General features: G+C 54.4%; 2 protein-coding genes across 11 annotated transcripts in view; one reads left to right on the top strand and one right to left on the bottom strand.

The window, feature by feature from the left end:
* Positions 1-2,208, top strand: part of STAT3 (signal transducer and activator of transcription 3) — a 68,545-nt gene extending 66,337 nt beyond the window's left edge. For all 5 annotated transcript variants that reach the window (XM_027048916.2, XM_027048920.2, XM_027048918.2 and 2 more), the window contains exon 24: positions 83-2,208. In XM_027048916.2, coding sequence (XP_026904717.1) covers positions 83-138 — 56 coding nt within the window. In that variant the 3' untranslated portion in view covers positions 139-2,208. The remainder of the gene's footprint in view (positions 1-82) is intronic.
* On the bottom strand, positions 298-25,394 carry LOC106972566 (signal transducer and activator of transcription 5A). 6 transcript variants are annotated; one of them, XR_008294175.1, is made up of 21 exons: positions 25,326-25,394; positions 23,885-24,022; positions 23,385-23,541; positions 21,992-22,081; positions 18,794-18,968; positions 13,543-13,673; positions 13,133-13,284; positions 12,489-12,644; positions 11,882-12,061; positions 9,997-10,084; positions 9,773-9,895; positions 9,318-9,410; positions 8,630-8,836; positions 7,953-8,047; positions 7,727-7,857; positions 7,091-7,246; positions 6,318-6,369; positions 5,879-5,986; positions 2,946-4,842; positions 1,639-1,714; positions 298-1,199 (listed from the first exon to the last, which is right to left on the bottom strand). XR_008294175.1 is itself a non-coding variant. In XM_027048911.2 (21 exons), exons 2-20 carry the CDS (start codon positions 24,010-24,012, stop codon positions 1,650-1,652), a joined length of 2,385 nt encoding a protein of 794 aa, XP_026904712.1. In that variant the 5' UTR covers positions 24,013-24,022; positions 24,848-24,955; the 3' UTR covers positions 298-1,199; positions 1,639-1,649. The 6 variants fall into 6 exon arrangements, 2 of the variants coding, with proteins under 2 accessions (XP_026904712.1, XP_026904713.1); XR_008294174.1 differs by lacking the exon at positions 25,326-25,394 and adding an exon at positions 24,848-24,955; XM_027048911.2 differs by lacking the exon at positions 25,326-25,394 and adding an exon at positions 24,848-24,955 and having other exon boundaries at positions 4,745-4,842.
* Between the last annotated feature and the right edge of the window lie 696 nt (positions 25,395-26,090).

Raw genomic sequence — 26,090 nt, 5'->3', positions numbered from 1 at the left:
GGCTCGGGCGGGGGACGGGGGTGCCCTGCCAGCTGTTGGGGCTCAGGCAACTGAACTGGCTCTCCCGGTCTTCCCCCCCCAGAATCCCTCACGTTCGACATGGAGTTGACCTCGGAGTGCGCCACCTCCCCAATGTGAGGAGCGGCGGGCTGAGGCTGCAGACAGAGATGACGGAGGCACCTCCCTGTGTCCCACCACCCCTTAAACAGCCAACCCCCAGATCGTCTGAAACTCCTCTAACTCTGTGCTTCCAGATTTTGTTTGTTTTGTTGGGTTTTTTGTTTTGTTTTGGTTCTGTTTTTGTTTTTGTTTTTTTAAATCTCCTACTCCTGCTACCTTTGAGCGACCTGGGCACTTTTCACAATAGAGAAATGAATGAATGTGAGTGATACGCTTTGACCTAAATGCAAATAAGAAACGTGTTCTCTGAGACCGCCATCAGGGGATGCGGAAGGGGTGGCAAGAGGGGGAGAAAGGAAACGTTCTTGTCTTTTCTTGCTCCCCCGCCCTCCTTTCTCAGCAGCTTGCGTTGTTAGACAAGTGCCTCCCGGTGCCCGCACAGCCCTCCGCCTGCTCCTGCGAGCGGCCGCCACAGGCTGCCTGTAGCTGTGCTACTGCTGACATTGCACTTTTAACCTTGCTAACATCCAAATAGAAGATAGGACTTTCACAGCCCCGAGATTTCTTTTTAAATTAAAAAAAAAAAAAAATTTTTTTTTCAAGGGCAAAAAAAAACACTGTATCGGCATAGCCTTTTCTGTATTTAAGAAAACTCAGTCAGTAGCCTTCTTGGTGCTTTAGGCATTCAGCTTTCTTCAGGCTGATAATTTATAGAAATCCGGAAATGGGCTTCAGATCCAGCTCTTTAAAAGACATCTGAAGCTGTGGCTTGGCCTTTGGTTTTGACATAGGAAGGTTGAAGGACAACCGAAACATTCTAGACTTTTTTTAATAAACGAAGTTTTTATTTTCCCCTTTAATGTGTCGGCCTGTTAGTAGGTAAGGCTGCGCAGAGGAGTGCTTACAACCTGTCCCCCGTCTGCCTGGACTTGTGCTCCTGTTCCAGAGCCCGGGTTGTTCCTGTGGGTGCCTTATAAGGGATGGGATGATCCTTCCTTCCTCCTTCTCCACCTGACCCCCCTTGTGTATGGCTCCTTCCAGTATCTGAAGGCCCCCTTGTCCTGTTTGCTTTAGGAATCCTGGAATAAGAAGGTGAGAGTTAGAGATCGAACATGACTCAGACTGTGGGGCCCCAGCCAAGGGTCTAGTTGAGCTCAGGGAATATGGTTTTTATCCTGGTTTCTTGGTGGTTTCCCGAGGCACCTTTAATCACTTCACGTGGTTAACCCAGGGGCAAAGGCTTAGTGATAAACTCGAAGTCTGTCCCTCGTGTGAGGGTGTGCACCTCGGCCTCCCCCCAGTGCTGGTGACCATCTCCTCCCCATTGAGGCCCCGCGGATGAGGGAGAACAGCTCCCATTTACTGTGCATTTCGAAACACTTCATGGTCTCTGATATTTGGTCCACCCCCCCGCCCCCGCCCCAATCCAGAGGCCTGACTAGCTTGGGTGGTCCCAGACCACCTTATCTCAGTCGGTCAGAGTTTCTGTGGAGCGCTATTTGTTTTACCCACACTCACCAGTTTCAGAATTAAGGGGATGAGGACCTTCTCTCCAAGACAAACAGGTTGCGCTCGGCCATCCCTGTCGTCCTGCCTAGAAACAGTTGGGAGGTAGTACAGAGCTCTCCCTTCTCCAGCAACACTCTTCAGTTTATAATAAGCTTAACTCAGAAATTGAGAGATTTAGATCAGAGGGACCTGGGGCAAGGATCCAGGCTCCCCTGGAGCAGATATTGTAACGTTCATGGCTTTGAGGTAGCATGTGTATCAGGTTTTAACTCTGATAGTAGCAAGAGTTCTGAGAGGGGCAGAGACTGGCCCCTCCCTAAAAGAACGGAGCCCTCCAGGCCCTGCCCACTTTCTCTCCACTGTCTCCCCCTGCCCGTCCCCTGCCCAGCCAAGGGGTTCCCATAGATGGCTCAACCTGCCGGCGCAGTGGTTTGTATGCCACTGGCCCGGTCACTGCGTCAAATTCCAATGTATACTTCATAGTGTAAAAATTTATATTATTGTGGAGTTTTTGTTTTTGTTTTGTATATTGCTGTATCTACTTTAACTTCCAGAAATAAAAGTTATATAGGAACTGTCTGAGGGCGTGGCAGCGCTGCCTCTGGCTGCTGGCGAGTCCCCTTCCCCTGCCTGAGTTCTGGGGGGGGCCTCACACCTAGGCCGAGCCTGCTCCCAGGTTGCCCCTGCTCCCAGGCTGCTACCTTAGCCCACGCCCTGGGGCCCAGCTCTGGGGCACGGTGCCACCCCCATCTCAGGTCGGCCGGCAGCTTCCAGGTAAACGGGTGACGGGAGGAGCCAGGTTTGTACTCTTTCTGCACAAAGGTCTCCGCGGAGGCCTCCCTGCTCCCTCTTCCTTCCCCCCACTCTCTCCTCAGGCCTTTGCAAGCTGCACCAACCTGTCTGGGGTCAGATAAGCTACCAAAGGGGGCTTGGGGTGTAGATACTCCCACCCCACCCAGGGCCTCCCCTCCACAGTTGTTCCATTATCACTTTCTCTTCAGTTCTCTCAGTGGGGATGGACATAAGCACTTAACTGGCTGCCTCCGACGGCGTGGCAGCCGGTGGTGATAATTCACAGACATCAACGCGCCCACTCGGCTGTCTCCCCACCCCCTCCCTTTGTGCTGAGTGCCATGGAGACCGCCGCTGGGTGAGATAGCAGCCAGCCGCCTCCCCCTGCAGAGATGGAAGGGGAGATTAGCGGCTGCTTTCCCTGCCTCCTCACCCCCGCCAGCCCCCTTGCTGGGCCCCTTGCGCCTCCTTCGGGCAGGCTGCAAACCCCTCTTCCCTTGCTTTGAGCTCTGAAGAAACCTCACCGGCAGGTTCTGGCTCCCCAGCCCGCTCCCCCAAGGGCCTCAGTGACCTCCCCTGGACCGGCAGCGTGCCAGGGGGTCCAAATGGGGAGACCATCCTCCTGGCCCAACTTCCTTCCCTCCCGGTCGGTCGCCGGTTGGCCGGTTGAAAAACGCTGGTGGCAACGGGATGGTGCCACCTGCTGGTGTTCGGGAAGAGGCCCGGGGAGAAGGGAACACGGTGAGGTTCTCTGCTGCCCCTGGCACTGGCCTGGCCCTGGGCCAAAGACTTCAGGATTGCTTATAGCAGCAGCTGATAAGGCGAGCCCCAAGCACGGTTTTTGCCTCCACCCCAGAATTCCTGCCCCACCTTTCCCCAGGCCTCAAACCCTAGTTTTGTCTCCTGAGAAGCACAGACGGCGTTCCAGGGGTGGTGGGCACCCTTGACACACAGGAAAGGGAGCAGAGTACAGGGTACGGCATCAGCCACGCGGGAGGGAAGAAAATAACTGGCTCCAGTGACCGCCCCCCACACTACCCAAGGCTGCCCAACTAAGAGCCACACCAGCAAATTTATGAAAAAAATACTTTACTCAAAAACACTGGTGGCCTATGTACAAAGTACACAAGAATCCCTCTTCTCGTCCCCACCTTCCTTCAGAGATGTTTAAACCTGAGACTCGACCTTCCGCCACCTGCTGCCCCAGAGGGAGGAGCTCGTGAGGTTGGGAGCAAGGCCTTCTCAGACCTCAACGTTCTGCAACTGTGTTCCAGGCAGAGGGGGAACGAGATCAGCTTTTACCCCTCACTCCAGGCTCCACAGGCAGGCAGCGTGCGGCTGGTCTGCGGCTGTCTCTTGCTGCAGCTTTTTCCAGGAGGGGAGGGGATCCACCCTGCAAAGTCCCTGGCCCCCTGTTTGCCCGCCATGGCCTAGACCAGTCCCTGCCCCTCTCCCACCTCTCCCGCAACGAAGGTTGCAGACAGTCGGGGAAAGAAGGTTGGGGCCGGGTGCATGGGAGGGGATAGCGGTTGAAAAGAGATAGCAGAACCGGGCAACAGCACCACAGATGGGACGCCCAAGTCCCCTGGCTGGACGCCAGGAGGCTAAGAAGCTACATACTCAGAGCAGCTCTGACAGACCCAGGCTCAAATGACCCATCTGCGCTGTGTGAGGGCCGTGGTCTAGATAAGCTCTCCATTCACAAAAAGTCTCGAGTCCATATTCATTATGTGAAGTATAAAATATTACACAAAATTGAACCCCAGCCTCCCGAGCGAAAGAAGCAATAGACCAACACACGTGCATGAGAACAGATGCACGTACGTAAAAGCGTATGCGCGCATTTGGGAGGCAAAGCTTCTAACTCAGGAGCAAAACTTAAGCTTAGAGGCAGTTACCTGTCTCCGTGCCCCTTCTTGACTAATTTCATTCAAACAGCTGCTAGGCAGTAAAGGCCCCGGCGGCGGAATAGGTTTGCCTGCATTGAGCAGAGGAAGCTGAGCCCCCTTCCACAACAGAGATGGGCCCGGCGGGCTGTTGGGATGCCTTGATCTGAAGAGAAAGGTGGTGGTGCCGCCGCAACCACGTACCCAGAGGGCAAAGGCAAGGCAGGCCCACCTCGTGCGCCCGTGCACACACACACCTGCACATGTGCTGCCAGCAGAGGCATCAGTATGCACAGCAATGTTAACATCACAATTCATATGAACCCCTCACACTGAGCGTTGTTCCCAAAGAGAAGTGGGGGATTCAAGCATTCACGAGAGCGAGCCTCGGGCAGAGGTGAAAAGACCAGCAGGCGGGGAGAGGCGGGGGTCCAGACCGTCCATCGGGCGGCGTAAGAGTTCCTCCACATGCCTGGCTACATCCATGGTCTCATCCAGGTCAAATTCTCCATCCTGGTCAAGGACGGGGTCAGGGCTGGTAGAGAGAGAGAGCGGGAGGTCGGAGGGAGCTGGCATGCATCACAGGCCCTGGCCCGCTCCCTGCTCAGAACACAGCCTCATGGGAATAGGACCGGCTCTGGCTGGACACCACCACCATTTCCAACTTGAAAACGTCAGTCACTGGCTCACCGGGAGACACTCAAGCACTAGTCTCAACTTTCGTTGGCTCATTGAGTGGGCTCAGAGAGTTCATCTCCCCTGTCCCTGTCCCTCTCCTCCTCTGCACAACGAGGCGGTTGGGTCAGGGAGTTCTGCCCACCACAACGCCATTCCATTCAGTCATAGGCTGTCTACAGTGGCCTTTTAACCACGTTGCCCCAATCCTTAGCCACCTGTAAGATGGGTATTTAGTCCACTTTACAGAGGGGAAAACTGAGGCTCGACCAGGGTAGGAAACTTGCTCAGGGCCCCCTGGCTGGCAAACAGAGTCAGGATTGGCACTGCAGTCTTTGTGACCCTCAAGCCTACGGCCATCATCCCACTGTAGCTGGTATCTCCCAGGTACCTAGACATCCAGCTGGGGCCACCCACAGCCCAGAAGAGAATTAATTCTCTACCTTGGGAACTCCAGAGAGAAGCAATTAATACCCTGTTAACACTCAGCTCCTAAGAACAACCATCCCGTCTGTAGCCGTCCTTACAACAGCCTCACCTGAGCTAAATGCTTTACCTCAATCCTGACCCCAATCCCATGTGAAAGGTATTCTTGCCCCCATTTTAAAGATGAGGAAACAGAGCATCTGGGAGGTTGAATAATTTTCCCAAGGTCACACAGCTAGTCAGCACCAGGAGTGAGGACCTTGCTATATACAGCTTATGCTCTATGCTTTTTACCAGCTGATCTCCCTCCCTGTACCGGGGCATATGCTCGTGCCTGGCCTGGGTGGTCTCAGACCTACAGGAGCTCTGCGTCCCTTTGTCCACCAGCCCCCCGGGGCCCAGCCTGAGCCCCAGAGAACACAGCCCCAGCCCCAGCTCCTCCCTGCAGAGCCCCAGAGAACACAACCTACTTCTGTGGGTACATGTTATAATGAGCCTGGGGGCACACGGCTGGGGAGGGGGCCTGGTCCATGTAGGTGGCGCTGGCCCCGGCAGAGTCTGCAGACGCATTCACAAACCTGCAGGAGGAACAGGAGAAGCCTCAGTGACCTCAGGGCAGCGGCTGACTTGGGGAGGGCTCAGGGGGCATGTTTACATCTCTTTGGGGTGTGGAAGCACAAAGCGCCCCCTGGGCCTGGGGGTCCGGCTGCGGGAGTGGGGTCCTGGGTCCTGGTCCCATTGAGACTAAGCTCAGTTCCCTCTCCAGGGCCGAGCCAGGTTTCAGAGGGCCAGGGGGTGCTGGGCCCCACCGGGCCTGTGAGCGGGAGGGGCAGCAGTGAACGGTGAGGGGAACCGGGGGGGAAGAGAGAGGAGGCAGCAGGAGACCAGGGCTGGACCCTGGACACTTACTCAGGGACCACTTGCTTGATCTGTGGCTTCACGTATCCGTCCACCGCTTTAGCTGCCGGGGTGGGGGGAGTGGCGGGGGGGGGGGGGGATGATGAGAACCAAAGTGTCCGGGCGCTCCCAGGAAGGGGAACCTACCCCATGAAGTCGGTCTCCCACCCGCACCACTGCGGGGCCTCAGCGGGGATTAGATTTCCCACAGACTCCCATAAACACCTGCTGGTGGACCCAGCCTGACAGCCACCCAGAACTCTGGCTTCAATCTCATCCCTTCTCCTGCTCCCTTTTCTGGTCCTTTGCTTTCTCTCTCCCCGTCCCACCCCTGTCGAGGAAACTGAATCAACACAAAGCAGCAAACCCAACAGTGGACTGGGGACAGGTTGAAGGAGAAAAACCTGTCCATTTTGCTTCCTACTCTCCCCTTACAGGTAGGTTTGAGGGTGGGGAGCCGTGAGAGCAGCTGATTAAGATGGGAGTTGTGCACTATCTGTGGTATGATTATCCCCCCCCCTTCCTTTGCCAGTGGGGCAGCCTCCTCCTTCAGGGGTGCAGACGTGAGAATCCACCCAGCTGGGGAGAAAGCCGGGTCAGAAGCTTTGTTTGCCCTCTTCAGTTGTGAGCCCCGATACCCTCTCCACGTGCTCGGCACCAAACCATGGGCCCAGCCCCCCTGGGGGAAATGGCCCCTGGCTTCTTAGGAGTCACGGCTGCCTAAGCCCCCGAGAGTTCTGTCCACAGGCTGAGGAAGGGCTCGGGAGTATCAGGGCAGGACGCACCGAGCACAGGGGTGTAATACTTGGAGAAGACCTCATCCTTGGGTCGGTCGGGAAATACATAGATGAGATAGCTCAGGTCCCCCAGCCGGTCAGCCAGGGACCGGATGGAGAAGTCCCGCGTGGTGAACGGCTTCAGGTTCCAAAGGTTGCGGTCAGCTGTGAAAAGGACAAGCTCGTTCCCACCACTCACCACCCTCAAGAGGAGGGTCAGGGTGATGGGGTTTGAGATCTGACTTGCAGGGACATTTGGGCCTTTACTAGCCTACTCTGCGACCCTCCCCCTTGTCTTGTGCTCCTGGGCATAAAGCGAGTAAGTGACCGCAAGAACATTCTACCCGGCAAACCAAGCAAGTCGATACCAGAAAGACTAGGGCAGGGCAGAGAAGGGAGAACTCAGAACTGCTGAAGAAGTCCCCTGGCAACTCCAGAGGCTATGGGGCCAGTGATCTTGGGTTCTCCGCAATGGAAAACAGTAGAAAGGGAATGTATTTCTGAGCAACACTCTTCTACTTTGAGGTCTGTTTTGATCTTTCCCCTGGGGAACCCTCCAAGGATGCAGGCCTGGCGGAGAATGGGGAGCAAGGAAATGGTCGTCAGGGCTCCTGGGCTGGAGTGTGGGCAAAGTAGGGCACTCACGAGAGTCAAACTTCCAGGCAATGGTGATGCCCCCGATTTCAGAGTCGCTAAAGCGCAATAAAAAGGTTCCATCGGGTTTGTTGATGAGCAGGTCATGGGCCTGTTGCTTATTCACAAAACCTAGGATGGCCCTAGAAATACGGAGCATACAGTGTCACTCCCGGGCCAGCAGCCCGTGTCCCCTGAGCCCATGCCCTCCCAACCCCCAGGCCCCTCCGCTTCTCACCCGTCATTCCAATGAGGCTTGTGATGCTTCTTCAGCACCTCCATGACCCCATCGAACCACTGCCAGAAGGTGTAGTTCCAACCCGGCAAGTTCTCCTGAGAGCCCCCAGGATACCCCAAGTCAGGGTATGTGGCCCCGCTGTCACAGGTGGCCCAGGAAACAGTGCCCTCTTGTCCTCACAAATACCCTCCTCCAGTTCCTCATCCTACCTGCCCAGCACTCCAGCGGTCCATAAATGGACATGGCCCCCAACCCGTAGCTTAGGGACGAGAGGGGAAACTGCCTCTTGCCTTTCAGACGCAGGGGTGCGGGTAGGAGGTGCCTAGAATTGTCCAAGCTGGGCAAGACCTCCGAAGTCATTTCTGCCCAAAGGTTTAGATGGGGAAACTGAGGCACAGAGAAGGGAAAGGCCTGGCCACTTAGTTAACATATCTAGGACAGGGACTCAAGGATCCTGACTCCCAGCCCCCCAGCTCCTTCCATTATTCTGCTTTGGCTCTCAGAGCTGAGTGCGTTTTTCTTGCTGCCCCTGCCTCCATTCCTTGGGGTACTAGCCCTCGTCTCTCCCGGTTGTAGGAGAGGGCAGTTGGGGGTGAAGGATGGGGTGCTGGCCAAAGCCAGTAACCTGTCTGTGAGGTGGGGAAAGACTGGTCCCAGTCTGGTGGCGCGTCCCTCACCCTGTTGAACTGGGACCAGGACACGGACATGCCATTATAGTCTTCAAGGTGGCTGCTGCTGCTGTTGAACAGTTTCTGTGCCAGGAACACGAGGTTCTCCTTGGTCAGGCCCCGGTTGCTCTGCACTTCGGCCTTGAATTTCATGTTGAGCGCCTCACACAGCTGTGGCCACAGCACTTTGTCGGGCACGGCAAATGGCACCCTGCCCTGCGAGGGAGAGAAGAAAAGGCAGACTGAAGGCGTAGGAAATACTTACACAAACACACTCAGATACACAGATACCACGAGATGCAAGAAGGGACTGAGACTGACTCGGAAAAGGCGACACAAACACGAGCAAAAGAAAGGCAGAGGGGCTAGACACGCAGTGATAGAGACCCAGACCAGGCGTCCGGGACAGATCAGGGAACCAAAACACAAGCCAAAGGAAGATCAGAGACCAGAGCCCAAAGGCTGAGTAGGCTCACAGACCCGGGAGATCCCAGTCCCAAGTCCCGGGAGCCCAGATGGAGCCGAGGACATGCCACGGGCAGTGCACTCACACCAGCTGCCCATCACCTCAACTCAGCTCTGGTGTGGCCCTGGGGTTGGCAGGGGACCACCCAGCAGGGCCCAAGTGGTTGGGGCTGATGCAGGGAGACTCCTAGGGCCTGGAGGGGGCAGAAGTGGCGGTCCCACGAGTACTCACCGGCTCGGCGAAGGCGTTGTCCCACAGCACAGTGGCGGTAGCGTTGTGGTCCTGGCTGCCATGAACGATGACAACCACGGGAAGGGACAGAGTCTATGGCAAAGGAGTGAACGTAGAAGGCACACGACCACCACCTTGCCCTCACGTAGGCAAGACTCCCAGCCCTCGCTCCTCACCCACAATCCCACCCACAGGCCCTCCCAACAAAACCAAAGCAAAAACAAACAAACAAAAAAACCCAGAACACATTTCTTCTTGGTCCATGGCCTAAGTTCTGTTGGCTGGTGCCAGCTTATAACCTAGCGAGCAGGCTTTCTGACAGCCTCACGGCTAAATGGTCCGTGACTGTGTGAGGATCCAGAGCTCTCTGGCTTTCCCCAAACCAGCCAGGTGGCCTCAGGTGGGTCTTCACCTTTCTGGGTGACCCGAGGGGGTTGGCAGAAGCGGGGCCTCACCTTTACTTGGAACACAAGCTCATTGCTGCCGACACTGAACTGAGACTCAAACAGGACTGTGAACTTCTCCTCCGTCACAGACTCTGCGCCCCTCCGGTCAGCACGCTTAATTCTCTTTAGTGACTGCAGAGTGGGAGGTCAGAGGGGGACAAGGAGGAAGCGGCTGGTTATGAGGACTCAGCCCTGGGCAGACCCTCCCTCCAGGGCTCAGGCCCTGTCCTCACCATGTTCCTGAAGTGCGCACTCAGGGTGCCGGTGGCTTGGTGGTATTCCATCACACAGCAGTTGTTCAGGATCTCTCCACTGTAGTCGCTGTGAAGGACAGGGGAGCCCCATTGCCACATGGGCCCCAGGCCAGGAGCACGGCTCTGTGCGCAACCTCAGCCAGATGTTCATGCCAGAAAGCCCTGCCAGCAGCCCCTGCCCCATCCCCTGAGAGTGTTCCTCGCCGTGTCTCGGGCTTACTTTCTCATTAACCTGAGGGTACAGCAAAGTCTCCAAAGTCTACCCAAAGTCTGGGTCTCTGTCATTAGGTTAAAAATTCCCTCAGCGTTGGAACTGACGTGGGGGTCTTCAGGGCCCTCTGGCAGCTTCTAGTGCACTTAAAATAAAAACCATGGGACACCTGGGTGACTCAGTCAGGTAAGCATCCAACTCTTGGTTTTGGCTCAGGTCATGATCTCACAGTTCGTGAGATCGAGCCCAGAATCGGGCTCTGTGCTGACAGTGCAGAGCCTGCACAGGATTTTCTCTCTCTCTCTCTCTCTCTGCCCTTCCCCAACTCGTGCACTCTCTCTTTTTCAAAATAAACATAAAAAAAAAAAAAAAAGAACAGAGGTGCCTCACTGGCTCAATTGGTTAAGCATCAGATGGGCTCAGGTCACGATCTCAGGGTTGGTGAGTTCAAGCCCTGCATCAGGTAAGCTCGAGCCCCGCTTTGGGTGAGCCCTGCTTCTCTCTCTCCCTCTCTCTGCCCCTTGCCCGCTTGTGCCCTCTCTCTCTAAAAAACAAACAAAAAAACAAAAAAAACCAACAACCATGACCATAGCCCACAAGGATCCCCATGGTCATGGTCAAACTCTGCCCAGCTCCCTGGCCTCAGTGGGTTCCTCTCCCCTCACTCAGGACCGAGCCATGCTGCCTGTCTGTTTGCTGAACATGCAAACTTGTTGCTACCTCGAGACTTGTGCACCTGCTCTTCCCATTGCCCAGAAACACTTGACCTTCTGGTTTAGGTCTCAACTCAAACATCTCCTCAGAAAGGCCTTCCTTGACCACCCGAGTGGTGATGGCACATCTATCCAGACACTATGATATCACTCTGTTTTCATTATCTTTCGAGAATCTATCACGTTTTGACATCACCGTATTTCGAAAAGCATATAACTATCTCCCTCCCCAGCCAAACTGTAAGCTCTAAGAGAGTGAGAACCTCTTCGCTTTCTTTATCATCCCATTCCCAGAACCCACAATAGACATTCAACGCATGGGACCAGGTCTCCCACTTGACTCATTCACTCCCTCATTCATTCATTCGTCAGTTCATTCATTCCCTGAATCCTTTGTGGGGGGCCGGCCCTCATCCCTGGACTCCAGGTTCTCCAGCTGTGCCGACCTGCTCTATGCTCTCCTTCCAGACAAGGCCCATGTTCTCTGTGTCTGAAGGTATTCCCTCTCCTCTCTCCACACTCTCTCACTAGCCACCCTCACTGGTCCTGCGTCCAGAGACTATCATTCTGCCCCACAACTACCAATCTCACTTCCACAGAGCCCTACATCTCTCCTGTCCAACGCACTACATTTCTCATGACTGAGGCCTGCTCTGCTGGCTTGGGTGACCACAGAGCCAAACTCTGCACGGATTGCAGCTACGTCCCAGTGATCAGCCCAAGAACTTGAACAACCCAACAGGGCAACCCACGTTGACCTACTATATGTCAAAGCAGAACAAAGTATACAACAGGACAGACAGCATGAACTGGAGAGACACTGGTCCATGGCTGCAGTGAGGGAGGCTGTCCCCAATGTCCAGGACCCTAGCTGTAGAGTAGATCTGAGATCCCAGTCCGGAACCTGGGGAGGGGAAGGCAGGGAAGGGGTCACACGTACTTGCGGGTATTCTCATTCTTGAGCAGTGACTTGGCCTGCTGCTCACTGATGATGGTGGCCTTCACCTGGGGGGGGTTCATGTGCACGTTCAGCTTCCCGCCCACCAGCAGGCGCACCGTCGCTGCAAACTTGGTCTGGGTCTTCAGGACCTGAGGGGGCTGCTTCTCGATGATGAATGTGCTGCGGGGACACAAGTGACCACACCAGACATGATGCCGGCTCAGGGCACAGGGTCTGGTTCCCCTGTGGAGGGAGGCTGCCGGGGCTCAGCAGGCAAATGAAGGCACATGGCACCGCCCCTGTTCCCAGGGAGGCCACTGAGAGTCAGAGGAGATGGCTGGAGGGGAGGCAGTGAAACGACTCAGCAGCTGGCATGGGCTGCGGGGGACAAGGGCAGTCCACATGGTGTCCACAACAGAAACTGGGCAAGGTCAACACCAAGCAGCTAAAGCAACTGAGGACAGAGCGGGGACGGGGACCCGAGGCAAACAGAGACAAGGACTCAAGCAAGAGCCCACCCACCCCCGCCCCCACCATCAGCAAAGCACCGCCTGCCTCCCCCATGCCAACCGCACGGGGGCTGGGTGTGGCCCGAGGCAGGAATTACCTGGTCACCAGGGCTGAGATGATGTCTGTGATGGTGGCATTGACCTCAGCTAGCATCTCCTCCACTGGGCCAGGGATGGGCAGCTGCTGGCAGAGGTGCTCAGCTCTGCGGATCTGCTGCCGGTTCTGCCAGATGATCTCGGCCAACTTCTCGCACCTGCACGGGAGCCCCAGGCCAACGGGAGGACAATGGCATCACGCCATCCCCCAGGCTCGAGGCTGGGAGGCTCCAGTCCGAGGAGAACGCCCCAAGACCCAGCTCCAGCCTCACCCAGGAAGGCTTTGCGCCTAAGCCGCCACTCCCGGCCACGGAGCGGAGCAGAGCAGAGCGCCCGCCTTCCAGAAACACAGAGAAATACACAGAGGCAGCAAGCCTGAAGTGGGTCCACTCGGCCCGAGCGTCACTCCGCACACCCAGCCCTGCCCCACTCCCCAGCACGGTGACTCCCTTCCTGGGCAGGGGGCACAGACGGGGGCCGCAAAGTCCGCATCAGGAACCAGAACCCCTAGTGAACTAAGTCTTGCCGCAGGACAGAGGGAGCCGGCTGCTCATGGAAACGCAGGAGGCACCACGAGCAGCTGGTTGCACCACTCCCAGCCCCTGCCGCCCCCTCCTGCCCCCCGCCACCCCCCACACACCATTACCAGGACTGCAGCACATCCAGGCTGCCCTCGGGGGGCCCTCCGTTCCCCGCCAGCTGCTGCCGCCGCTTCCACTGGATCAGTTCATCATCCAGAATGATGGTCTGCTGCTTCCGCAGCAGCTGCAAGGTCTTCTGGTGCTTCTCGGCCAGCTCCTGAAGGCAAGTGGGGAGAACACGCCCAACTGCAGGCCTCGGGAGGCAGGGCTGGGGGCCAGGGACCAGGCCGCAGGCCCAGGCCTTCCCCTCTTCCCAACCTGCTCTGCCCACATGCCCCCCACGGGAGAGAACGATCTGGCCTCCAGCTCTGCTGGGTCCTGCTCTCTTCCTGGCTCTAGCCCTCTCTCGGCTTCCCCGCGCCCCTTGGGATGTGCACCTCAAGGCTTGGGAGGAGAGGACGCGGATCCCACTCACCACACGGTACTGCTGCAGCGTCTGGGCCTCCCGCTGCAGCCAGGCCTCCAGGGACACCTGCTTCTGCTGGAGGGCCGTCTCCCGGCTCAGGCGCTCCTGCGGATTCAGCTGGGCCAGCTGGGCAAACTGAGCTAGAGGAGGGGACAGGACAGCCATGACCATCATCTCCCAGCTTCCTGCAGGAAGCCCAGGGGAACGCACACACCTGTTCTAGAGGCCAGACCCTCAAGGGACACATCTGACCGATGGCAAGCTGGGCTTCTGGCAGCCAAGGGTGCCAGAGATGAGCAGGCTCTGGTCTCTGGCCTCTCGCCTTTGATCTCCCCTCCTGGGGGTGTGTAGGTGGAAACCTGAGGGTATAGCTGAGGAGGATCCTGCCCCACGGCCTCCCGTCCCACCTCAGTCTACACAGCTGGCTGCCCAGACCTCCTCATGCCACACGGGGTCTAGCTTGGAGCCTCACTGCCTGGTTTGATGTGTGCCCTCACCGTTTACTAACTGCGTGAACTCGTGCATCACGCTTCTGTGCCTCAGTTTGCCCATGTGCAAAATGGGAGAATCCTGGCCCCTGCTTCGGTGGGTGGCTGAGGATTAAATATGTGGGAACACAGAACACGTTCAAGGAACTGCCCGGCACGCACACGCTGCAGGGATGAGCGTGTCCTTACTGGTCAGGGGGTCCCAGGGCAGGCTTAAAGGGTGACAGAGACCAGTAGCCGCTCAGCCCCACCCCACACATCAGAACCCCCTCAGGGCAGCCCCTGCCTGCTGGCTTTGTCCCATCTCCAGCTTTGTCCCATCCCCGGGAGCACAGCAGTCTCTCCTAGGGAAGAAGGCATTTCTCTAGGTGCTGGGAGGTGCCTAACGTGTTTGTTTGTCCAGGTTGGGTCACCGTGAGCTCAGCTGACCAACTGGAAGAAGACAGAGAGGGGGGGGGAGAGGGAGAGGGAGAGAGAGAGAGAGAGAGAGAGAGAGAGAGAGAGAGAGAAAGGGAGAGGGAGAGGGAGAGACAGATGAGGAGAGAGGGCAAGGAAGGGAGAGGGATAGAAGGGTAGAGTGGTAGAGGGGGAGAAAGGGAGAGAGGGGAGAGAGGGAGGGAGAGGGAGAGAGGGAGGGAGAGGGACAGGGAGAGAGAGAGGAGGAGAAAGGGCAAGGAAGGGAGAGGGACAGAAGGGGAGAGGGGTAGAGGGGGAGAAGGGGAGAGAGGGGAGAGAGGAGAGAGGGGGAGAGGGAGGGAGAGGGACAGAAAGAGAAGGGGCGAAAGGGAAAAGGCGAGGGAGACGGGGAGACAGAATGTCCAGGGCCCACTGGCAACACGAAAGCAGCAAGATCCTCTCAGGAGAGGGAAGGTTCTAGCACCCAAGGGTGCCAGAGAGGGAGGCAGATTCTCTCCACACTAGCTGCTGGGAAGCTCATCCATGGCAGGAAAGGGGAGTTGGTGAGGCCTCAGTACCCTCTTACAAAATATCTATTATGAAATTCTCAAGACCCAAGGAAGGCAGAAAGAATGATGCAAGGAACACCTGTCTTTCAGTAACCCGGCTTAAAGAAATCAAACATTTCTCGGGGTGCCTGGGTGGCTCAGTCGTTTAAACGTTTGACTTTGGCTCAGGTCTTGATCTCATGGTTTGTGAGTTCTAGCCCCACATCGGGCTGTCTGCTGTCAGCACAGAGCCCACTTTGGAAACTCTGCCCCCCTCTCTCTGCCCCATCCCCGCTTGCATGTACATGCATGCTCTCTCTCTCACAAATATAAACATTAAAAAAAAAAAAGAAATCAAACATTTCCACGTTGAAAACTCCCTGTACATCCTTCCCTGCTTGCACATCCGTCCCTGCCTCCAAAGGTAACCACTATCCTAAATGCTGGGGTTATTACGCCTTGCCGATCACCTATTTGAATATCCCAGTGTCGGGGTGCCTGGCTGGCTCAGTCCATACAGCATGCAACTCTTGATCTCAGGGTTGTGAGTTCAAGCCCCATGTTGGGTGTGCTGTCTATCTAATTTTTTAAAAAAAGAATATTCCAGTGTCCTTACTTGGGCCTGAGTCAAGAGGAGGTGAGCATCACCACATCTTGGGCAAGTTCCTGGCAGGCCGCTGAGGGCCCTCTCACACGGACCTAGGTCCTGCCTCATGGACACACAAGCTGGGATACACAGACTAAAGCAACTCTAACAGTCAGGAAAAGCCCAGAGCTAGAAGACAACTGGAAATATGGTTTGGATTCCACTCTCGGGGACTGAGAGAGAAGAATACTGTCCAGGCCTGGAACACAGCAGAGCAGTCTGGAGCCACCTCGGAAATCCTGGCCCCACCCCCAGGGAGGTGGTGGTGAGCCCCATACCTGGGCCCAACCTCCCTATGCAGGTGACTCACTTAGGTCTCTCCTGGCACTTTGCAGAAGCTTCTGGGAGGGAGGCCAGCAGACATGAGGCAATTTCTGCTCCACTGGAGGGAGCTGAGCCTTCCCTTGCACAAACAGATGATAGCCTATGTTTCCCATAGGTGAACTTGATACATGAGACTGAACTGACATGGCATGATGGGTACAAACCCAAACCAGAATCAAACCCAAATCCATAAATAGGAAACAGAAAACCCAAGAATAGGATTGGAAGTACTATCAACCAGTCAAAGGCTTTGGGTAGAACTAATAGCCTGAATTCTCCCGTTCCCTAATCTAGGAAGAGGGCCACCCTTTCTCTTGCATCAGTCTGAGATGGATTCAGATGGAAGAAAACATGCTAGAATCATCCCACCAACTTTTACTCAACATCTACTTGGATTTAGGCAATCTGTTGAGGAACCCAGAGTATTAAAAAAACTAACAGGGCAGGGAAAGGAGGAGAGCTTAAATAGTATTTAAATAGTTTTTAAATAGTTTTTCTTTGTGTATTTTGAAGCTTTGTTATTAGATGCATAGAAATTTATTATCTTTTTAATACCCTAATAATTATTAAGTGTCCTTCTTCATCTCTGATAATACTTTTTGTCTTGAAGTACACTTTGTGAGGTATTAATATGACTACCCTAGACTTCTTATTCTATTTTGGCACAGAATATCTTTATACGTGTTTTTTTTTAATTTAAGGGGCACCTGGGTGGCTCAGTTGGTTAAGTGGCCAACTTCCGCTCAGGTCATGATCTCCCAGTCTGTGAGCTCGAACCCCATGTCAGGTTCTGTGCTGACAGCTCAGAGCCTGGAGCCTGCTTCAGATTCTGTCTCCCTCTCTCTCTGTCCCTGCCCTGCTTGTGTTCTGTCTCTCTGTCTCTCTCTCAAAAATAAATAAACATTTAAAACATTTTAATGTAGGAACACCTGGATGGGTCAGTGGGTAGAGTATGTGACTCTTGATCTTGGGGTTGTGAGTTCGAACCCCATGTTGGGTACAGAAAATACTTAAAAATTAAAAAAAAAAATCTTAAAATAATTTTTTAATTAAAATTTAAAATGTAGATAGCATATAGTTGAGTCTTGCTCTCATGTGCTTTCTGACAATCTCTGCTTTTAAATGAGGTGTTTAGTCCACTAATATTAAATATAATATATTTTTTAAGTTTACTTATTTTGAGAGAGAGAAAGAGAAAGAGCACAGGTGCGCAGGGGAGGGACAGGAAGTAAAGGAGAGAGAGAATCCCAGGTTCCACACTATCAGCTTAGTGGGGCTTGAACTCAGGAACCTTGAGCGGAAACCAAGAGCCAGATGCTTAAGGATTGAGCCACCCAGACGCCCCTAAAATTGCTACTTTTAAATGAAACAACCTGTGAGACATACATTCTTTTGAAGCCCAAAAGATACGTTCACCAAGCTAGAGTATAAGCTGTGCCATAAAACAAGTCTCGTTAAATTTAAAAGAACTGACATCATACAGAGTATGTTCTCTGACAATCGTGGAATTCAATGATAAAAAGCAAATGAAATCAATGATATGACATCTAGAAAAGGAACCCCAAATACATACTTCTAAGAGACAATACACTTCTAAATAATGTGTGGGTAAAATAATTATTCAGAAAAGAAATTAGAAAATATTTCAAACTGGGCATCTGGCTGGCTCAGTTAGTGGAGCATGTGACTCTTGATCTTGAGGTTGTGAGTTTGAGCCCCACGTCAGGTGTAGACATTATTTAAAAATAAAATCTCTTAGAAAAATAGAGAAAATACTTCAAACTGAATAATTATGAATGTACAGCGTATCTAAAATCATGAGATGTAGCTAAAGCATTGCTTAGAGGGAAATTTAAAGCTCTAAATATACCTATCAGAAAAGAAGAAAGGTCTAAAGTCAATGACCTAAGGTTTTATCTTAAGAAGGTACAGAAAGAGGAACAAAAGCAAAGGCCACTTGATACTTTCCTATTCTCGCTAGGTTGGGATGGAACAGCTCTGGGGTCAGTCTGGAATTGGGGGAAGATGGGCCCTGTCTCAAGTCTTCTCAAATTATACCAGAAGTTAATTGGCTCTGAGTTAAATTTTGTTTCCCCACATGCTTATCATGACAGCCGTTGGCAAACTACAGCCCTAGGAGACAGGAGAATTTTCCACTGTAATCTCTTCCCTCCAGCTCCATCTCCTATCAGGGAGGCTCAAGAAAGGGCATTTCTGGAGTTCTGCCTGTCCCCAGCCTGGTTCAACAAGGAGACTCCCAACCTAAGTCCTCCCCTGAATGGGAAACACTTTGTCCATATTCATTCATTCACTGAGGTAGTCACTGAATACCGACAATTAGGGAGAGAATATTATTTAGTAAAGTGCAGGGATTTCATGACATATCTGTAATTGAGATCCAGTTCTGCAACTTATTATTATTTTTTTTTTTTAGTTTATTTATTTAAGTAGAGTCTACAGCCAACATGGGGCTCAAACTCATAACCCTGAGATTAAGAGTCACGCGCTCTTCCCACTAAGCCAGCCAGGCACCCCCAATTCTGCAACTTATAAGCAATCTGGGCCAAATTACTTGTTCTCTTGGAACCTCAGTTTTATCATCTGCAAAATAGGGATAATACAGCTACCTACTTCCTGGGGCTGTTGTAAAGGTAGGATTGAAAAATGCACGCAAAGGGCTTGGCCCGAAGCCTGGCCCATAGCACGGGCTCAGTCACAGGGGCCATTACTTCTCTAAAGCTTTGGGTAAGGTTTCTATGGAGACAGACGCTGACACTGCCCCAACCCTGCAGGAGCTCACAAAGTGGTTGTCACTCCTGTCCTCACGACACACACCGCCCAGGCGGCCCTGGCCTCACCCTGGATCCTCAGGCTCTCCTGATACTGGATGATGAAGTACTCTTGAGTCTGCTGCAGCTTCTTCAGCTCATTCTCTGTGTCCTGTGTGACCAGTCGCAGCTCCTCAAACGTCTGGTTGATCTGGAGGTGTTTCTGGGACATGGCGTCCACCAGGATCCCAGCTGGAGAACTACCCTGGGGACATCAGGGGGAGAGTGTGGGCAGCAGTGAGCTGGGCGGTGAGGATGGCAGAAAACCTCAGGCCCTGGGGAGCGCTAATACTTCGGACTGCAAAGTTCAAATCTAGGGTAAGAGGTAAGGGTAATTTGAGTCGGAAGGATAGTCATTTGCCTGAATTGGTGTGGAGTTGGAGAGGAGGGAAGCAGGTGACCTGGCAGATTATGGCAACTTCATAAAGCACAGAGAAATTTCTAGTGTGGTCCTGGCCTCCACCAGACTTGCCCAAACAGGGTCCACCTAAACTCTCTTTGGAGAGACTAACAGAATGTCCCAGGAGCAGGAAACCTGGGGTTTTCCTACTAGTGATGATGACCCCTCATTCCACATTCACTCACTGATCCAATGCCATGGACCATGTGAGATGCTGGGGACACAGTGGGGAACAAAGCTGTGTGAACACACATCATCTGTGTCCTCACTCAAGACATTCTTGTAACTGAGGGGAGTTACAGGGAAGGTATCAATAACACTTTCTTGGATCTGGCCATGTGGGTGACCTAGTCTGATCTATTCCTTGAACATCTGGCTGAGAGGAGATGGTTTTCAGGGTCTTTCCAGTAAACTATTTGCAGAATAAAATTCAAACTCCTTCCACAGCCTCCACTGCGCTAGCTGATAGCCTCTGCCTACTCCATTCCCAGTTCCACTGCTGCCCAAGCCCACCGGCTACTTTCTGTTCCTAAATACACAAACACGTTCCTGCTTCAGGGCCTTTGCACTTGTTGTTCCATTACTCTGGAACATGTTGGCACCAAAGCTTCCCAAGGGGGGCATTTCAACTGGCACCCTTTCAGAGTGACTTTCCCTGATGGGCCAATTTAAAATAACACCACTCTTATCTGAAAGTGTCTTGATTTTATATGTGTTTCTTTCTTTCGTGTCTGCCCCCATGCACTAGGATGTAAGCTCCCCTGGTGCTAGGACCTTGTCTATTTTGTGTACCACAAAATCCCCAAGGGGTAGGTGGAACCAAAATCAAAGGTTCTCAAGAACAGCCTGATGGTTGGGAGAAGGAATCATTTCCCCCCTGCCCATGACAACACCTGTACATAGACAGGTAGTTCTTAATTGGAGCTAAATTCATTCATATGTTTACAGATAGCTCTGTGGTGGCAATAAGTCAATAAGGGACACAATAGTTTTCCCAAAAGACTCTGTGACCTGCCTTCTGCCTCTTCTCTGGCTTTACTCACTGGGGTTCCCCAGGTGGCCCCCTTCTCCCCAGGATGACGGGGCGGGGTGGGGGGGGGGTTCCTACAATCCTTCAAATGTGTTAAGATGGTTCCTGCCTTCCTGCCCACACATATACTTTGTTACTTTTGCTCCTGTCTCTTTCTTCTTTCCCTTCCCTCCCCCACCCCCATAGCTTAGATGTCCCTGTCCTCAGGACATCCCCCTGCCAGGCTGCCCCAGTCAGAGTTAGGTACTTTTTCCATATGTGCCTCCTTAGTACCCAGCTTACCCCTAGAGAATCTATCATTTCTTGAATTCCTTTTAGGTGGGAACTGGGCCTTCATCTGTTTCTCTAGTCCTAGCCAGGACCTCCATAAATGTTTCCTGGATGAACTGGAAAATTCCTGAAATCAGTGTCCGCCACAACAAATAAATAAGCTCCAGGCACTATTCTCTGGTCTTTACCGAGTGATGTCATTTTGTGAAAGTCATCTGGCTTTACTGCAGATAATAAAATGTTTGCCCTGTTGTCCGAGCAGGTGTTCAATGCCTTCATGATTGCAGAGTTTGGGGGGTGAGGCCCTTTCTGCCTCTCTGGGCCTCGCCTCTCTGAGCTTGCCAGGGTTAGCTCTTCTGACACAGAACTCAGTCCCATGTCTCCTCCCAGGCACCACCGGAGAACATTTCTAATTTTGACCCCAGCACCATTTTTTTTTAATGTTTATTTGCTTTTTGAGAGAGAGAGAGAGACCAGGGGAGGGGCACTGAGAGAGAGGGAGAGAGAAAATCCCAAGCAGGCACTGCACTGTCAGCACGGAGCCCAACACCAGGCTCGATCTCACAAACCTGTGAGATCATGGCCTGCGCTGAAATCAAGAGTTGGACGGTTAACAAACTGAGCCACCCAGGAGCACCACCCCCAGCACCATTTATTAAATGGCAAATCTTGGGGCACCTGGGTGGCTCAGTCGGTTGAACATCTGACTTTGGCTCAGGTCATGATTTCATGGTTCTTGCGTTCAAGCAAGATCGGGTTCTCTGCTGTCAGTGCAGAGCCTGCTTCAGATCCTCTGTCCCCCACTCTCTCTCTGCCCCTTCCCTGCTCATGCTCTCTCTTTCTCAAAAATAAACATTAAAAAAAATGATAAATCTTTTCCCTTGTGGTTTGTGATGCCATCCATAACGTGGGTTGAATTTCCAGGTGTGGGTGGGTGGGTGTGTGTGTGTGTGTGTGTGTGTGTATGTGTGTGTGTGTAGGGCTTCTTCTTCTGTTTCACTGGTCTGTCTATCCCTGGCCCACACAGTATCTCATTTAATCCTGACACTAACTCTACAAGGTAGATACTATTACTAACCCCATTTATAATTGAAAAAACAGAGGCTCAAGTCACACTGCTAGTAAGTGGCCAACCCGGGGCATGAAGCCAGGGACTGTACCTACATGCACTGCTGCTTCTCACACTTGTCCATGTCCCTTATTTCCCTGGTGCTGTCTTGCCAGCGTTTATAAAACATAGTCATGTTGGAGCACCTGGGTGGCTCAATTGGTTAAGTGTCTGACTTTGGCTCAGGTCGTGATCTCATCGGCCGTGAGTTTGGGCCCCATGTCGGGCTCTGTGTTGACAGCTCAAAGCCTGGAGCCTGCTTTGCATTCTGGGTCTCCATCTCTGCCCCTCCCCTGTTCTCTCTCTCTCTCTCTCAAAAATAAACATTAAAAAAAAAAAAACCAACACAGTTGTGTCTAGAGAAAAAGGCGTGTGGAAGGACTTCCCAGCTCCTCTCCCCACACCCATGGGGACACTCACATTGTTGGCTTCTCGAACCAGCCTCTGTTCGTTGTACAGAATATGCCGGATGCAGCGGACCAGCTCCATGGGGCAGCGGTCATACGTGTTCTGAAAGAACCCAATGGCAGTTACCACTGGCTACCTGCCACTCCCACTATGCCATCACAGTGCCACGTGCTCCCCATCACCTTCCTCTCCTCCAGCCTCTGCCTTGGCTTTCCCTGAGAAACCTCAGGAGCCGTCAACAGACATCTTTATCTCTCCTTGACTCGATTTCCCCTCCCAGATCTTCACATTTGGTTTAGAAACCCACAGTTTACAAAGCACTTCCAATCTGCCATCTCCTTTGACTATATAGACAGTATGACACACACAGAAACTATTATCCGCATTTTGCAGATGAGAAAACTGATGCTCAGAGAGGTTAAGTACTTGCCCAGAGGCAAACGGGTTTGCAGATGACTCAAGACTTGCGGCATCCAATGCCAAGGTCAATGTACTTTCTACCATACCCCTGGCCCTGGGTTCCTATTTTGCTTTCCTCTTCCAGCTTTCTCCTGTTTCCTCCCTCTTCTGGGATGGACTTTTTATTTCCCTGGCACCCTGCTGCTTGCATTTAAGAAGAGCTCTCTAAGAAATACAAGTTAACTTCCAATAAATGCTTGACTGTGATTACTTTATCACCTACACCTTTTTCCTGCTTCCACAGAAACTCTCTCTCCTCTATACTCCTCCCCCTTCCTCCCCTAGACCCCCAGTGAAGGAGAAGGTACCTCTTACATCTAAATCCTTCATTAAAGCTTCCTTTATCCAGCTCTTGCCTCCAGGGCAACTCTGTTCCTCTCCTACCCAACTACAGACTTCAGCGGCCCTCCCACCTTTAAAAGAGTCCTAGGAGGGGGCGCCTGGGTGGCTCAGTCGGTTCAGCTTAAGCGTCCTACTTCAGCTCAGGTCATGATCTCACAGTTCATGGGATCGAGCCCTGCATGGGGCTCTGTGCTGACAGCTCAGAGCCTGGAGCCTGCTTCAGATTCTGTGTCTCCCTCTCTCTCTGCCCCTACCCCGCTCACTCATTCCCTCATTTCTAGGAGCTGTCAGTCTTCTTTTCGCCAGCAAAGGAACTTGGACTCAGTCCACCTCCATCCCTTTTGCTCGATCTGTTTAGAATGCCCATCTTCCTCTTCTTGGGGACAAACACACCCTACCCCTTGCTTTGTCGTATGGTAAGGGAATCTGACAGGTCTGATTTAGAAAGAGGAGGTGGGGGAAATTGAAGAGCAGAAAAGTTGCCGATTAGCTCAGGGTCACATGGTGAGTCAGTGACCAGGCCGGGAAAAAACCCAGGGGTTCTGAGGCTGGAAAGAGAAGGCAGACACTGCTTCCCTGCTGAGGACCCAGCCTTCACACCTACCTGGAGCTGCGTGGCATAGTGCCCCAGTTTGATCTTCAGTAAGAACCCATCTTCCCCCACTTGGTGCTCCGCCTTCTTCTGCAGCTCCTGCACCAGGCCCTCCAGGAGCTGGGTGGCCTGGGCTCGGTCCTGGGGATTGTCCAGGTCGATGGCATCCCTTGGGGCAGGGCAGAGGAGAGAAGCCTACTGTTGTGCTTCCTTGCGCAGGGAGGTCAGGCACCAAGAGGTACTGGGAAACCCCAGGCTCCAGGCTAAGGGCACTCCAGAACCCACAAGCCTTGTTCCCAGCAACTCCATAAGCATCAGAGTCCAGAATCACCCCCTCTCCCCTCCCAGGGTCCCATTTCCCTGTTCCCCTTTCCCAGGGATACCACCCCTTCTGCACGGAGGGACAGACGGGACTAGAATCACTCGAAACCACAAAGAGGAGAGCTAAAGGTCAAGGGGCCTGGGTGGGTGGTAGGGACCCGCAGAACATGGCGCAGGGGAGGAGCACCTACCACGGCTGGCTCTCGATCCAATGCGCTAAGTAGTGCCGAACCTCGATGGGGAAGTGCTGCCCGTACAGCACCTGCATCTGGCGCAGCGCATCTCCCTGCAGCTGCTGGGCTTGGATCCAGCCCGCCATGTCCGTTCACCTAGGGCGAGCGGAGGGCTGCAGAGGCGTCTCCACGCCAGAGGCAAGGGCTGGGCCTGTCTCTGGCCCTGCCATGCCCACCCGTCCCTGGACCGCGGTCAGGCCAGGCCCCTCCCCTCCCACAGACAAGCTTTCCTGTGCGGGAAGAAAGACGGTGAGGAGGGGAAGGCCGGTCTGCCCTCCAACAAGGAACCCGCGGAGGCTTGGGGAGGGGCTCTCGAAAGTCAGGTGCCCTCCCCCTCTTCCTCTCCCCTCGCCCCACCGGGGCTTCCCCAGAGGGGGACAGCTAGAAAACTGAAAGAGAAACTTGACGCGGAGGCCCACGGGCCCTCTGGGTAGGGCTGCAAGAACCCCCCACCCTGCCTCGAACCCCGAGTCCCCATTTCTGGCGGGAGGGGTGTGTATTATTCCAGACCAAAGTTAGGGCAACGGCACCGACGGCTCCCACTGAACGGCTCGGTCCCCGCGGGCACGTGGCTGGGGTGGTTAAGAAGGGAGAGCTGCGGTGACAGACGCCGCCTTGACCGCCCCCCCAAACCCCAAGCCGTGCCTCACGGTCTCCCACTCTCCAGCGCGACAGCGCCCCCTGCCCTCTGCGGGCGGGAACGGCGCCCACCCTCGGCCCCCTCCCTCGGTCCGCGGCCAGCGTCCCGCGTCCGCGCCCGCGCCGGCGCCCGCGCCCAGGCTCCCTCTCGGTCCGGGACAGCGGTTCCCGCGCCCCGGCCGGCCGTCGGGTTCCGGCTCCGGGGTCGCGGGGGGGCCGGGGCGGGAGTCGAGCGTCCCATCTCCGCGTGCGCCGCTCGGGACGCGCTGCCGGGCCACCCACCTGGTGGCGCCGAGCCGTCCGGCGGCGGGGCCGGCTGTCAGCCCCGCGGCTCTCGCTCGCGGCCCGGGCTCCCGGCGGCGGCGGCGGCGGCGGCGGCGGCGGCTGTTACTACAGGAAGGAGCAGAGAGCAGCGATTTCCTCCTCGAAGGTCAGCTGCCTCCGATAGACCAAACACAGCGCGCGAGCTCTCGCCAACACCCCTCCCAGCCTCTGTCGCTCCCTCCCTGCCTCCGCCCTCAGTCGCTGGCTCCCCCGCGAGTGCGCAGCGGCGGCCGCGGCCGGGCCCCTGGAGGCGAGGCTGGGCGGCGCCACGCCTGGGGGCTGCCCCGACGGCGGGGTCCCCCGGGAGTCCCAGGCAGCCCTAGCCGGCGGCCCCGGACCGGCGGGCAGCAGGCTCTGGAGTGGCCGGGGATGGGGGTGGGAGTGCCGGGAAACCCCGGGCTCTGGAAATCCCAAACCAGGGCCTCAGTTTTCTCACCTGTAAAAAGGGAGGAGGGAAGGGGTGGACTAGCTGGAGATGCCTTCTGGCTCTGCCTTTGTCATCTTTTGAGACTCTAGATTAAAAAAGTAAATGTAAATGTGGGTGTGCGTGTGTATGTGTGTTTACGTGGGTTGGGGACACAGCTTTTTGTGACCTCAGCGGCAAAGCCGTAGGGAGGGGAAAGACTGGGGATTCCAGAGAAGGTGGCTCACCACCAGGGCCCTGCCCTCCCCTCCTTCCATTACTCCCACCACCCTGCACTCGCCCCTGCAATGGAAACAGGAAAGAACCTTGGCAGTCATATGTTTCGAACCCCTCCCCCAAATTTGGCAGATAAGAAATGGAAGTTGGGAGAGGGGAAGGGGCTTGCCCAGGGTCACAGAGTGGGCATATGGACTAGTTGGCAGACTATGATCCATAAATGATCCTGCCCCTCTGCTCACCCCGCCCAGTCACATCTGAGGTTGGTCCTACCTTCAGAAAGGTTTGGGAAGTCCGGGAGGGCTGTTTTGAATCCTCACAATCTCACAACTGCCTGTAGGCCTTGCCAGAGCAGGGAACAGCCTCCCTGCATGGGTCACAGCCCCCTCCCTGAGAGCCCCTGCAGAGTTGGGCAAGGCTGGGCTGGAAGCCTTCCATCACCTTTGCCCAGCTTTCCTCTCCTCTGGGCCTCCCCTCGGCCTGGCAGCCGGCACTGGCAGCACCAAGGGAGGGCCCAGCTGGGCCAAGACCATGTGTCCTGGAGGGAATCATTCTCATCTA

The sequence above is a fragment of the Acinonyx jubatus genome, chromosome E1, assembly GCF_027475565.1.
Source record: "Acinonyx jubatus isolate Ajub_Pintada_27869175 chromosome E1, VMU_Ajub_asm_v1.0, whole genome shotgun sequence".
Lineage (NCBI taxonomy): Eukaryota > Metazoa > Chordata > Mammalia > Carnivora > Felidae > Acinonyx > Acinonyx jubatus.
The sequence above is the reverse complement of the archived record's forward strand: the minus strand, read 5'-3'. Positions and strand labels throughout refer to the sequence as shown.